This window comes from Labeo rohita, chromosome 25 (assembly GCF_022985175.1).
Source record: "Labeo rohita strain BAU-BD-2019 chromosome 25, IGBB_LRoh.1.0, whole genome shotgun sequence".
NCBI classification, from domain to species: Eukaryota; Metazoa; Chordata; class Actinopteri; order Cypriniformes; family Cyprinidae; genus Labeo; species Labeo rohita.
The window spans coordinates 19,488,090-19,503,471 of record NC_066893.1 but is presented as its reverse complement, the minus strand read 5'-3'; the positions used below and the strand labels follow the sequence as shown (position 1 = coordinate 19,503,471).

The window sequence follows — 15,382 nt, the reverse complement described above, 5'->3', positions numbered from 1 at the left end:
AAATAACTTAATTTTATAAGTCAGGGTGTAAGTCTGGGTCTAAACTAAGTACATTTTCTAAAGGGTGTAAGTCTGAGTCTAAACTAAACAAATTTTTTTAAATCAGGGTGTAAATTTGGGTCTAAATCTGGTTGTCTACAGATATTTTAAAATGTGTAACTAACTCAATGTCTAAAACGAACTTAATTGTATAAATCAGGGTGTAAGTCTGGGTTTAAACTAAATTTATTTTATGAACCAGTGTGTAAATGTGGGTCTAAATCTGGTATGTCTGCAAACATTTTAAAATGTGTAAAACTAACTTAATTTTATAAATCAGGGTGTAAGTCTGGGTCTAAACTGGTTGTACGTCTGTAGATGTTTTAAAAATGTTTAAAACTGACTAAATATTGTAAGTCGGGATGCAAGTCTGGGTCCAAGTTTGTTTTTACCTCTGCAGACATTTATAACTGTGTAAACTGACTTAATATTGTAATTCAGCCTGTAAGTCTGGGTTTATGTTTGGTTCTACAGGACATCTGGGTGTTTTCCTGTGTTTTTGTCTGGATCCAAGTCTACTTGTACTCTAGATGCTATAAAATCTGTAAAAATAAGTTTGATAGGTCTGGGTCTAGGTTTAGGTCTAGGCTAAGGCTGGAAATAAGTCTAGTAAGTGTTGCAGTCTGAATCTGGGTCTGCAAATAAAACAGACATTTTACAGTGAAATACTGCCAGCTTAATTTGTGTTGTAGTCTAAGTTGGCGTCTAAGTCAGAGCCTACGGATTTAAGTCTGAGGTCTAGGTCTACATCTATGGACGCTTTAAAGGGTATAATATTGTCAGATTCCTTTGTTACTGGAAAAGTGTAGGAGTTTAGGTATAAGTCTAGGCCTGTGTCTTAAGACAAGTCTTAAGAGTGCCACTTCCTCCTCCTTATAAATCTGAGGCCTGGGAGACATTTCATACTCTAGTGGATCTTTATGGAAATCGACTACACTCAAGGAACCCATGAAACCTGTACTTTTTCTCCACATAATGTGCAGTATTTTAAGCCCCACTTTCAAAAGCCTTTCCTTTGAACGTCTTAAGTGCCGTTCAACAGAGGCACATAAACCTGGCTATTTAAACCGACACACACACCACACATTCAGAAGCGAGCCCACACACACACACACAAAATAGGAAGGAGATAAACCAGCATGTTTTTAGGCAATGTCAGTGGGAGGTAAGTTTGCTCAGATAGCCACGAAGCAGCAGGAGAGACAAAGACACAAAAATTTTTTTTTTTGCCCTCTCATCTTCCTCTTTCCTTTATATTTTCTGGTTTCACTTCTCTTGCTCTTTCTCTGTGTACTGTTTGTGTTGAAATCGACTGTGTGCCAAAGACTCCTCCATACACAGAGTGAAAGCCCGGCTCGTAAAGGATTGGGCTGTACTCTTCCCACTGGGAGCGTGGGAAGACTGACTTGTGTGGTAGCGGCAGAAAGATCTAACGAAGGACTCCATTCTCTCGTAGCTTCACGAAGCACTCCCACGTCTCTGTACACTCACTTTGTGTGTGTGGAAAACAACATATATTTTATTGGGCATTTAGCGGTGTAAAAGTGTAAATGGGATCAAGGCAGAAATACACATGGAATGGGTATGTGGAGGTTTCTTTTCACAGACAGATAAAAATAGCTCCTTCAGCTTCTTTGCGCAGTGCAGTTTGTGGAATGATGGAAGCAGTAGTTTATTGCACAAAAACGTTCTTTTACTCGTAAGATGGAGAAGTGACACATGGATGTGCAAGAGCACAAGTGAGCGAGTGTGAACAGAGATGGAGGGAGAGTTTAGAGGTTTGTAGTCAAGACTTCTTCAGGAGATCAGCCGAACGCATCGAGGGCCTGAAGTCTCTGATTCCGACTTGAATTGGAATTTAAATTATCTCAGTTTTTTGTGGTACCGAAGCAGCTGGTTCTTGAGGGGAATTGACTGTGTGCACCAAGCTGATGTGATATTTATCAAGCATATTTTATCTTTAGAACACCTTTGTTGGGGATGCTTTTTCTTAGTATTGTTTTGGTGTGGTATACTTATTTTAAGGACTGAAACTGCATCATGCTTTACAAACAACTTACATGTTTTGTTGTTGTTTAAGGGTCAATAATGTGACATTGTTTATAGAAATACATTGTATTTCATGTATTATATAAAATAAATAATATAGAAAATATATAATCTATAATAATAAATAAATTAATTGATATTATATAAACATATACATATATACATATATTAAATCTGTATTATAGTTTGTATAGATATGGGAACATGGTTAACTTGTGTTTATTAGTTTTTTATTTATTTATTTATTTACAAATATCCATAATCTGTAGTTATTTAGGCCTGTTGTGGTAAAGTCACAATTGTTGCACATACAAAAAATAGTTACAATTTATTTGAATACTTTTTTTTTTTTTTTTTTTACTGGGGCTGTAAGTAAATAAAAATAAATAAAATAAAATCAAAGTGTGATCGACGTTTTATTGCCTGTTAAATTATATGTCTCTGTATGAACTTTATATTATATTAAAAATATTATATTCTTTAAAAATAAATATACAATCATGTTTTTATAGCCTGTTAAATTATATGACTGTGTGATTTTTTTAAAAACAAACAAACAAACAAAAAAAAACAAAACAAAACTATACATTTATAATCTGTAGTTATATATGGTGGTAGTCACAATTAAATTTGCAGATACAAAAATGTACAATTTATTTGAATAAATAAATAAATAAATAAATAAATAAATCTATGCTATACTATACTACACTTGCAATTTAAGTTGCACATTCCAAAAATATTTAAAATGTATTTAAATAATATATTTTTGTTGTAATCATCCTTGTATTGCCTGTAAATTATGACTTAGTGTTTTTCTTTGATATTCATAAAAAAATTGTAAAACAAAAAAAAAGTAAAAACAAATAAATAAATAAATAAAATCCAAGTGTAATTTTCCTTTTATAGCCTGTTAAATTGTATGAACTTTGTGACATTAAATAAATAAAACACTATATATCTGGAATTTGTAATGCAGATACAATAAATATTTAAAATTGATTATACATAAATCAGTCAATCAAAGCATAATCATCCTTTTATTGCCTATTAAATTATATGACTTATATGAACTGTCTAAAAAAACTTATGAAAAAAATAACAATCAAACAAACAAATAGCTTAAAAAAAAGTAAATTATGTACATTTTTACAGCAATTAAAAATTTTAAATGTTTTTTTTTTTTTTTTATATGGTTTAAAATAATTTTCTTTTCATCATCTTGACCATCCTTATTTCTCATTGACCCTTAAGCTGAATGCAAAATTGTAGGTCACATGCTATTCATGACAAACGTATGCCATTCATTATTATAGCAAAAGGCAGCAATAGTGGCATTATCTCATTTTACGGCTCAAAAAAAGAAAAAATCATCACTCCAGCCTAATTGCATGGACGTATTCAGATTCAATTAAATACAGAAAATGAAACGGAGCCGGTGAAAGAGCGCATAAACAGAGGCCATGCAGAAACTCATTATGAAATCATCAATACCAGAATCACACAAATTAGTCGCCCCTTCTGCCGTCTTTTGTGGGGCGGCAGCCAGGGCCATAATAGTCAAGCTAAATTAAATTTTAATGTGTTTTTGATAAGCTTTGTCCATCTCTTTTGGCTTTGTAAACTTGCTCAGCAAGGTGATGTAATTTTCACCTCCAGATGAAACGAGTCAAGGGAGACGTCGACTGAAAATCTGACATGGCGTAATTGCCGTGTAATGTTGTGACAGCAGTGTGTCGCGCTGATTTGGTTGCTTGAGCCATCCACGATAGAAGCTACACACTTCATGCTATGGTTACAGGTATTAGCTACATATGTGTATGATTAAGCAGTATGTTTTTCATATTCATGGTTCTTTTAGGTAACCGGCCATGTGTGGTGCTGACAGCAAGGGTTCATCCAGGAGAGAGCAATGCCAGCTGGGTACTGAAGGGCACGCTGGAGTTCTTGTGCAGCAGTGATCCTGTAGCCGAGAGCTTGAGAGAGGCCTACATCTTTAAAATCATCCCCATGCTCAACCCTGACGGAGTCATTAATGGCAAGTACGTACACACACGCACACACACACACACAGTGTGCGAATAACTTCATTTATTACTTTTGAAAGACCTTCGTGTCTGGTTCTGTTGTGCAGCATCTAGGGTTTTGAAGGCAAGAATATGTGTTGTAATATGGGCAGCTTTGCTGTTTCTGTGTTATTTGATTTTAGTAAATGTTGTTTGCCGAGGAATATTTGTTTGGAACCTTTGCGTGTTTGTATGAAGGTGGTGATTTTAATTTGATTTACTTATATAAAAGGAACATCCAGTTTTATGGAATTTATGTACAGAACGGGGCATGATTCATTTGGGTTTATTCCTTTTTATCTATCTATCTATCTATCTGTCTATCTGTCTATCTGTCTATCTATCTATCTATCGCTCATTCATTCTCTTTCCATCTGACATTTCATATTTGAAGGCAAAATTATCTATCGTTCTAGCTATTATGTCTATCTGTTGTTCGTTTGTTTGTTTTATCTCTTGTCTAGTTCTGACATCTCATTTGAAGGCAACAATTATCTGTGGTTTGTTCGATCAATCTGTCTGTCTATCATTCTGTCATTCTATAGTACGATCTATCATTCTGTCGTTCTATCTATTCTAATGTTCTATCTATAATTTGTTTGTTCATTCTATCTGTCTTTAGTCCTGACATCTCATATTTGAAGGCAACAATTACCTGTCGTTTGTTTGGTTTGTCTGTCTGTCTATCTATCAGGCTATCATTCAGTGAGTACGCTTACATGGACGACGATATTCTGATTTGAACGCGATTAAGATAATACTCTGATTAAGAATCTGCCATGTAAACAGAGATTTTTGATTACCTGAACCCGAGCATGACTTTAGTCGAAGTAAACTCAAATTACATTTAGCATTACAAATAATTAACTGCACTTGAAGCTTTCGTAAAATTAAAAATGAAACACTCCAAACTGTATATGGCAGCATAACAGAGATGAACTGTATGTTGAAACGTGATGTGGGGACGTAATGACGTGTGCCATTAATCGATTTATGTACTATAACATGTAAAACAGGAACATGAAAGGAATATTCTAAAAGGAACTCATGTAAACACCTTAATTATAACATTGTCTTATTCAGAATTAAGTAAATAGTTGGATTACTGATGTCCATGTAAACATAGTCATTTTATCATTCTTTCTATTCTATTGTTCTATCATTCTAACATTCTATCTATCTATCGTTTGTTTGTTTGTTCATTCTATCTCTGTCTTTAGTTCTGACATCTCATTTTTGAAGGCAACAATTACCTATCATTCGTTCGTCCGTTCAGTTTGTCTGTGTCTGTCAGGCTGTCAATTCTATAGTTCAGTCTGTCATTCTGTCTATCATTCTATCATTCTAGCTGTCATTCATTTGTTCTATCTATCTATCTGTCTATCTATCTATCATCTGTCTGTCTGTCTGTTGATCATTAGTTTGTTTGTTCTTTCTTCCGTTTGTTCGTTCTATCTGTCTTTAGTTCTGATTTCTCATACTTGATGGCAACCATTATCTGTTGTTCATTTGTTCATTTGTTTGTTTGTTTCATTTGTTTGTTCTGTCTGTGTGTCTGTCGTTTTGTTTTATCTATTCTATTGTTCTATTGTTTGTTTGTTCATTCTACCTCTGTCTTTAGTTCTGACATCTCATATTTGAAGGCAGCAGTTACATATTGTTTGGTTTGTTTGTCTGTTTATCTATCAGTCTATCATTCTTTCTATTTTATCATTCTATCTATCTATCTATCTATCTATCTATCTAACAATCATTGTTTGTTCATTTGTCCGTTTGTTTGTTTGTTCTGTCTCTGTCTATCATTCTATAGTTCAATCTATCATTCTTTCTATCATTCTGTTGTTTTATCAATTTTTCTAACATTCTATCTATTGTTTGTTTGCTCGTTCTATCTCTTGTCTAGTTCTGACATCTCATATTTAAGGGCAACAATTATCTATCGTTCATTTGCTCATTTGCTTGTTTGTTCGTTCTGTCTGTTTATCTGTTTATCTATCTATCTATCTATCTATCTATCTATCATCTGTCTATCTATCGTTCGTTCGTTCGTTTGTTCATTTTGTCAGTTTATCACTGTCTTTAGTCCTGACAGCTCATTTGAAGGCAACAATTATCTATCATTCATTCGTTTGTTCTGTCTGTTTATCAGGCTATCATTCTATAGTTCGAACTATCATTATTTCTATAATTCTATGTATCATTCTATTGTCCTAGCTAGTATTTTTTTTTGTTTGTCCATTCATTTGTTCGTTCTGAAATCTTATATTTGAAGGCAAAAATTATCTGTCATTCGTTCATTCGTTTGTTTATTCATTTGTTTGTTCATTTGTCTATCTATCAATCTTTTGTTCGGTCGGTTGGTCTGTCTACCATTCTAGAGTTCGATTTGTTTGTTCTATCTATCTTTAGTTTTGACATTTCATATTTGATATCTCGGACTCGATTAAACTAAATTTCCAGGTTCTGATCTTAAGTTTGTCAGAAATCCTGATTCTTTTTTTTTTTTTTTTTTTTGATGGTTTGGGCAACAAAATATTTAGTTTTAGTCACACAATATTTAGTAACATCAGCAAGGCAAAAATTTCAATTTCAATTTCAATTTCTATCTATCTATCTATCTATCTATCTATCTATATATATATATATATATATATATATAAAACCTGGATATATATTTCTTTATTTTTAGATTATATATCTTGATTCTTACCCAGGTTTTCATGGTGTGGTGAACACACACACACACGATATTAATTTTTAATGGTTAGCTGATTTTTATAAAATATTTACCGTAAACATAAATGCAGATAGATAGATAGATAGATAGATAGATAGATAGATAGATTTCCTGTTTGTCAATGACAGGTCACGCTATATATCGTTTTAAACAAAAAATCTTTCCATCATAGCCTGCAGGTTATATATGACCTCTTGCTGTAATATCACTGTTGCAGGTCCCTGCGTTTGGCACTAGAATATTCATGATTGCCTTGGGCATCTGTAAGCAGGCTATTTCTTCCCGCTTGAAAGTTCAGTCACCATCTTGTCCAACAGAGCCGCACACATTAAGGCAGTCACCTTTTTGCCCTTGGAATTGAGTGCTGAAATGAAAAAGACAAATGCCAACGTGTTTTAATCTACCAGATATCGTCATATCTCCCCTGCTGTTCCCGGCTAGATAGTATTTACATGTGTAAAACCAATACGGAGGTCAACTCCGTGGCCGTCCCTATTTAAGAGCTCTCCTCCCTGGCTTATCAACACTCTATTCACAGCCAGAAAATGATCGATTCTCCTCGCGGCTTCTTCACAGCCGAGGGTGACCTGATTTCCTCGCTGAGAGACCGGGGTCTCCTCCGTTGCGTGGCCTTCTCCTTATCTCCAGTCATGTGTACAGGAGCTTCTGTATGCAGTGCTATTGATCACGCATGCTAACTGTATTAGAGAGGATGCTCAGAGAATGGAGGTGTAGATCAGTGGGCGGCGAGTTAAAGGAGACTCGCTCTTTTCATCCGAGCGAGGATTTATTCCTCCAGTGAACTCATAACAAGCGTGTGGATGATAAAGACATGATCTTCTGAAGTTATAGGCTCCAAGTCTGGAACTGTGTTACCAGCCAGATTATTTTTTATGAACTTTGTGGTATTTATGGACAAAAGAATAGAGGAAGTGAGGTCAAGAATTGATCTGTGTACGTATAATCACAGTTCCAAGCTCTTAAAAAGATATTTACTAACAAAAAAATCTGATTCTGTCATCATTTATTCATCCTCCTGCTGTAATACAGGCACTTGGTCTTGGTATGTGTTCTTTGTTGAGGAACATTGTTTGAGGACGTTTGTATAAAGTTTGATTTTTATGGAAGTTCATTTCCACCACTGAATACAAAATGGAAAAAGATAATTACAGTTTTTTTTTTTTTAATCTGACAATTTTTTACTTTTTTCTCGCAATTGCAAGTTAACATCTCACAATTTTTACTTTTTTCTCATAATTGCAAAATACAAACTCGCAGTTCTGTCAAGTCATTTTGCATGATATAAACTAACAATTTCAAGCTAAATAAATTCTGACTTTCTTTTTCTCACAAATGCAAATTTACATCTTGCAATTCTGACTTTTTTTCTCAAAATTGTGTGATATAAACTCGTAAAAACTTATAAAAACATAATTGTGAGAAATAAACTCAGAATTGCAGGGTAAAAATTCTGACTTTTTTCTCAATTAATTTTTTTTTTCGGAATTCTGACTTTTTTCTCACAAATGCGAGTTTACATCTTGCAATTCTGACTTTTTTTTAAATTGTGAGATATAAACTTGCAATTGCAAGGTAAAAAATCAGACTTTTTTCACAACTTTGTTTTGCAGCTCAGACATTTTTTTTACTCACAAATGCAAGTTTACATCTTGGAATTTTGACTTTTTTTTCTTGGAATCTTGAGATATAAACTCGCAATTGCGAGAAATAAAGTCAGAATTGCAAAATAATAAAAATTGGCTTTTTTTTTTTTTTTTTTGCAATTCAGACTTTTTTCCTGGAATTCAGACTTTTTTTCTCACAAATGCACATTTACTTGCGATTCTGACTTTTTCTTGTAATTCTGACTTTTTCTTAGAATTGTGAGATATAAACTCGGAATTGCTGGAAATAAAGTCAGAATTGCGAGATAAAAATGGACTTTTTCGCAATTCAGACTTTTTTTTTCACAAATCCAGGTTTACATCTTGCAATTCTGACTTTTTTTCTCAGAATTGTGAAATATAAACTCATAAAAATGTATAAAAACATAATTGCGAGAAATGAGCTTAGAAATATTAAAACAGACTTGCAGACTTTTTTTTTTTTTTTTTTTTTTTTTTTTTTTGCAATTCTCACAAAATAAACTCATAACATAAGATCTTGCAATTTTGACTTTTTTCCTTAGAATTGTGAGATATAAACTTGCAATTGTGAGAAATAAAGTCAGAATTGCAAAATAATAAAAATTGGCTTTTTTTTTTTTGCAATTCAGACTTTTTTTCCTGGAATTCAGACTTTTTGTCTCACAAATGCACATTTACATCTTGCGATTCTGACTTTTTTCTCGTAATTCTGACTTTTTCTTAGAATTGTGAGATATAAACTCGGAATTGCTGGAAATAAAGTCTGAATTGCGAAAAAGTCAATTTTTATCTCGCAATTCTGACTTTATTTCTCGCAATTGCGAGTTTATATCTCACAATTCTAAGGAAAAAGTCAAAATTGCAAGATGTTATGTTTGTTGAGTTTATTGTGAGTTTATTTTGTGAGAATTGCAAAAAAAAAAAAAAAAAAAAAAAAAAGTCTGCAAGTCTGTTTTAATATTTCTAATATTAATTTTTTTCACAAATCCAGGTTTACATCTTGCAATTCTGACTTTTTTTCTCGGAATTGTGAAATATAAACTCGTAAAAATGTATAAAAACATAATTGCGAGAAATGAACTTAGAAATATTAAAACAGACTTGCAGACTTTTTTTTTTTTTTTGCAATTCTCACAAAATAAACTCATAACATAACATCTTGCAATTTTGACTTTTTTCCTTAGAATTGTGAGATATAAACTTGCAATTGCAGAGTAAAAATTCAGACTTTTTTCACAATTCAGAATTTTTTCTTGCAAATCAGACTTTTTTCTCACAAATGCGACTTTACATCTTGCAATTCTGACTTTTTCTTAAAATTGTGAGATATTAACTCGCAATTGCAAGAAATAAAGTGAGTATTACGATATAAAAATTCCAACTTTTTTTGCATTTCAGACTTTTTTCCGTGAATTGTGAGATATAAACTCGCAATTGCGAGAACGAAAGTCAGAATTGCGAGATAAAAATTGACTTTTTTTCACAATTGACTTTTTTTTTCTCACAAATCCATCTTGCAATTCTGACTTTTTTACGCAGTTCTGACTTTTTTCTTAGAATTGTGAGATTAAAACTCACAATTGCGAGAAATAAAATCATCATTGACTTTTTAAATAAAATTTCAGACTTACTTCTTGCAGTTCTGACTTCCTTACAAATACAAGCTTACACCTCACAATTTTTTCTTGCAATTCTGACTTTCTTTAGAATTGTGAGATATAAACTTAGAATTGCAAGATAAAAGTTCTGACTTTTTTATTTGCAGTTCTCATATTTTTTTTCTGAAATGTGAGATATAAACTCGCAATTCCGAGTTACAAAGTCAGAATTGCAAGATATAAAACTCGCAATTGTGAGAAAAAAAAACAGTCGCAGTTACTTTTTTAAAAAAAATTTATTCAGTGGCAGAAACGGGCATCCATAGATTTATATTTTTATAGAATTTATTGGCCTTGTGACATTTCCAAACCTGAATGACTTTCTTCTGTGGAAAACAAAAGCTGTATTTTATTTTTGTCCATGCATTGAAAATCACTGGTCTAATTTGATGTTTTTTTGGACTGTGACGTTCACCTTATAGAAATGTGCAATCCTGCACTCTTATTGAACCCATTCAGTGTTTATTTTCCCATGAGCTCCCACAAATTACCATGACGAATTTAGATTTCACTTCAACAAAGCGTAAATTCTCCTTTAGGGTATTACTTCCTGTGTGGGGGGCCTTTATTAACAGTTTCAGGGCAGCTTGTTGCTTGGTGACAGGTCTGAGGTACGTGGGAGAGCGTTCGATGCCTTTAGCGCTGATCTCACATCCTCAATAACACAGGCGCCAAGTCTGTCGACACTGAAAGTGATGTAGCTGCAGTCGGGAAGCAACATTAATGTATGCGCTGTGTATTTAGATAAATAACCTTGTAGTTTTATTCAATTTCTTACTGTTGTGTGTTCAAAAGCTGAAAGTTTAGAAACAGAATTCACAAATGCACCTCCATAAAGTCCACCGTACGCTTAGAAAGCGGCAGAGCTCACCTTTAAGATTGGACGTCTTCTAAATATGGGTACTTTCGTCAGTTTCATTTATATGGTAATGCAGTATTGCAAAGATATAAATACAGCGGTGTTGCAAGCCCTTTGAAATGGAAATGACAATGTGTGAAAAGGTCACATTTGCTTCCATCAAATTCATCACAGACTTTAGAAATTTCGAAGGGAAATATCCATAATGTAGGTCAAGGGGTCTGATGTTTTGTGAAACCCTGTGTCCGTTTTGAATCATATTTTAACATAGAGGAAAAAAATGTTTATGAAGCTGTGAAAGCAGCGTTCATTGTGAAATGCTATTAGCACAAACTATTTTACAGTACTGTTAGATAATATAATACGATTATGATTACTTCAGACTCATATTTGTGGCTTACCAGCTGTAAAATTAGATTATAATCAGCTATGACTTTTTATATAGAATACTTATGCTTAGAAACATATTTTCATTAAATTGCCATTATATACAGGCCATTTACTTTAGAAACATACAAAGTGGCTACTGTTTTTGACTAATCCTACAGTAGGCTATATTTATTTTAAACTTCTTAAATGTGTACAGGAACTTCTGAGAAGTATGCAAATGTTCACATTTTTTGTGTTTGCTGGTAATTTATTCCTGTGATGACAAAGTTAAACTTCCAGCAGCCATTACTTCGGTATAGTGCAGCTATTGTTTTGTGGCTAGTTTTACAATGTATTCAACTTATTAATGTGTACAGGAATCTCTGAGAAGCACAGAAATGTACTTTATTTGAGTTTGCTGATAAAAGGTGTGAAGTTTTGCTTTCTCTTGGTGTTGTTTATGTAGCATGTAGCATTCACAGCGATCTGTGTGATTGTCTCGTTGAAATTGGAAAAACACAATCCGTTCAGCAATCTTATGCTGCCTGCGACAACTAGGAGATATAAATATTGTGAAATTATTACAATTTCCTGTAACTTTTTTTTTTGTTCTAGTGTACCTTGGTGAAAAAAACAGTATATGCTGGTATGTTTTGATGCTGGGATGCTGGTTAGGTAGGTTTTGATGCTGGTTTAAGCTGGTCCTTACCTGGTCATGTTACTGGTCAAGGACCAGCATAAACCAGCAATGGATGAGCATAAACCAGCTAAGGACCAGCTTAAACCAGCATCAAAACCTAGCTAACCAGCATCCCAGCATTAAAACATGTAATTTATTCCTGCGATAACAAAGCTGAATTTCCAGCAGCTGTTACCTCAGTGTCACAATGCAGCTATTGTTTGTGGCTAGTTTACAATATATCCATTTTAAACTTATCAAGGAACCTCTGAGAAGTACACATAAACATATTTTGAGTTTGCTGATAAAAGGTGTAAAGTTTAGCTCTTTCGGCACTGTTATGTAGCATGTAGTGTTAGCATTTACAGTGAGCTGTGTAATTGTTTTGTTGAAATTGGTAAAAGACAATCTGTTCAGCAATATTTTGCTGACTGCAACAACTGGGAGATATAAATATTGTGAAACTATTACAATTTCCAGTAACTTTTTTCTCTTCTAGTGTACTTTAACGTGCAAGTTATTCCTGTGATAGCAAAGCTTAATTTCAAGCAGCCATTACCTCAGTGTCACAATGCAGCTATTGGCTAGTTTTACAATATATTTATTTTAAACTTATCAAATGTTACAGGAACCTCTGAGAAGCACAGAGATGTTCACATTTTTTGAGTTTGTTGATAAAAGGTGTGAAGTTTAGCTCTCTTTGTGCTGCTTATGTAGCATGTAGTGTTAGCATTCACAGCTGTGTGATTCTTTTGTTGAAACTGGAAAAAGATCATTTGTTTACCGTTGACTACAACAACTGGAAGATATAAATATTGTGGAATTATTACAATTTCCAGTAATTTCTTTCTGTTTTAATGTATTCCCTGGTGAAAAAAAAACAACATATGCTGGTAGGCATGTTTTGATGCTGGGATGCTGGTTAGGAATGTTTTGATGCTGGTTTAAGCTGGTCCTTTGCTGGTTTTTGCTGGTCCTTTGCTGATTTATGCTGGTCCTTTGTTGGTTTTTGCTGGTTTTTGATGGTCCTTTGCTGGTTTTTGCTGGTCCTTTGCTGGTTTATGCTGGTCCTTTGCTGGTTTATGCTGGTCCTTTGTTGGTTTTTGCTGGTTTTTGATGGTCCTTTGCTGGTTTATGCTGGTCAGGTTGCTGTTTTTTTTCACTTGGGTTTAAACATGTAATTTATTCCTGCGATAACAAAGCTGAATTTCCAGCAGCCATTACCTCAGTGTCACAAGGCAGCTATTGTTTGTGGCTAGTTTTACAATATATTAATTTGAAACTTATCAAATGTGTACAGTAACTTCCGAGAAGTACACAGATATAAACATATTTTGAGTTTGCTGATAAAAGGTGTGAAGTTTACCTCTCTCTGCATTGTTTGTAGCATGTAGCGTTAGCACTCACAGCGATCTGCGTGATTGCCTTGTTGAAACTGGAAAAAGTAAATCCGTTTAGCAATATTTTGTTGGCTGCAACAACTGGGAGATATAAATATTGTGTAATTATTACAAATTCCAGTAACTTTTTTTCTAATGTATTTTTCTAATGTACATTTTTCTTTTAATGTATTTTAACATGTAATTTATTCCTACAATAACAAAGCTGAATTTTCAGCAGCCCATTACCTTAGTGTCTCAGTGCAGCTATTGTTTGTGGCTAGTTTCCTGTTGAAAAAACCAGCATGTGCTGGTTAGGTTAGTTGACTGCAACAACCTGGGGATGTGAATATTGTGAAATTACAATTTCCGAAGAACTGTTTTCTGTTTTAATGTAGCATGTAATTTATTCCTGTGATGACAAAGTTTAACTTCCAGCAGCCATTACTTCAGTACAGTGCAGCTATTGTTTTGTGGCTAGTTTTACAATGTATTCATTTTAAACTTATCAAATGTGTACAGGAACCTCTGAGAAGCACAGAAATATACACATTTATTTGAGTTTGCTGATAAAAGGTGTGAAGTTTATCACTCTCTCTGCTGTTTATGTAACTTGTAGCGTTAGCATTCACAGAGATCTGTGTAATTCAAAGGCTGAAATTGGAAAAAAGACAACATGTTCAGCAATTTTCTGTTGACTGCAACAACTTGGAGATGTGAATATTGTAAAATTACAATTTCCAAAGAACTGTTTTCTGTTTTAATGTAGCATGTAATTTATTCCTGTGATGACAAAGTTTAACTTCCAGCAGCCATTACTTCAGTACAGTGCAGCGTTTGTGGCTAGTTTTACAATGTATTCATTTTAAACTTATCAAATGTGTACAGGAACTTCTGAAAAGCACAGAAATGTACACATTTATTTGAGTTTGCTGATAAAAGGTGTGAAGTTTAGCTGTCTCTCTGCACTGTTTATGTAGCATGTAGCGTTAGCATTCACAGCGATCTGTGTGATTGCCTTGTTGAAATTGGAAAAAGACAATCCGTTCAACAATCTTTTGTTGACTGAAGGGACCGGGAGACGTTAGCGGATGTGACTTGTGACAAACAGCAGTTTGGCGTCTGGTGTTATCTTGCCGAGCGACACGTTGGGGGGTGAGATTACAGAGCTCACTTCCTGCTTTTGCTTAGCGTGGGACAAAACAAGAGGTGTGAACAGACTCAGGCGTTCTGAGGTTATGTTTTCATCTCTGGCTGTATTCATCACACAGGCTGTTGTCAAAAGCGTCTGTCGGTAATGTCAAAAAGAATTGGGTTTCCGACATCGTGAACTCCCATACGAATTGCACATCAGCTGTACATAGCCTGCAGTGTCGTGTCCCAGTGTTCCTGATCAGCTTTCCTGCTCGTGCTGCTTGCAGTAAAAGCTGGACTGGTAAACATGAAGCATTGATAAGTTCACTGGCCCACTGATGTGAATTTAGACTTAAATGTAATTAGGGGGAAAGCAGGGCACAACCTAACACTTTTTGACTTTCTCAGTTTGTGTAAATCCACATGGAATTTAGAGTATGATTTTTTTCCCCCACATTAATTTCACACTTGTCTAGTTACAAATATGTAGTTTGTTTCATAATTACAGTGTATACTTTTCTTTATTTACCACAAAATAATGGAAGTGAAATGTAACAACATAATAAGGTTATGAATACAGTTCAAAAGAACAAGATCAAAAGAAAACCTTTGGGGAAAAAAAAAATAAAAATAAAAAATACACTGAGGACAGCTGAGGGACTCATATGCAACTATTACAGAAGATTCAAAAGCTCACTGATGCTTCCGAAGGAAAAAACGATTCATTAAGAACCGGGGGTGTAAACTTTTGAACGTAATGAAGATGT

General features: G+C 34.0%; 1 protein-coding gene across 5 annotated transcripts in view; it reads left to right on the top strand.

Moving 5' to 3' along the window:
- Positions 1-15,382, top strand: part of LOC127156274 (cytosolic carboxypeptidase 4) — a 249,185-nt gene that overhangs the window by 125,120 nt on the left and 108,683 nt on the right. For all 5 annotated transcript variants that reach the window (XM_051099028.1, XM_051099029.1, XM_051099030.1 and 2 more), the window contains one exon: positions 3,950-4,130. In XM_051099028.1, the coding sequence (XP_050954985.1) occupies positions 3,950-4,130 (181 nt within the window). The remainder of the gene's footprint in view (positions 1-3,949; positions 4,131-15,382) is intronic.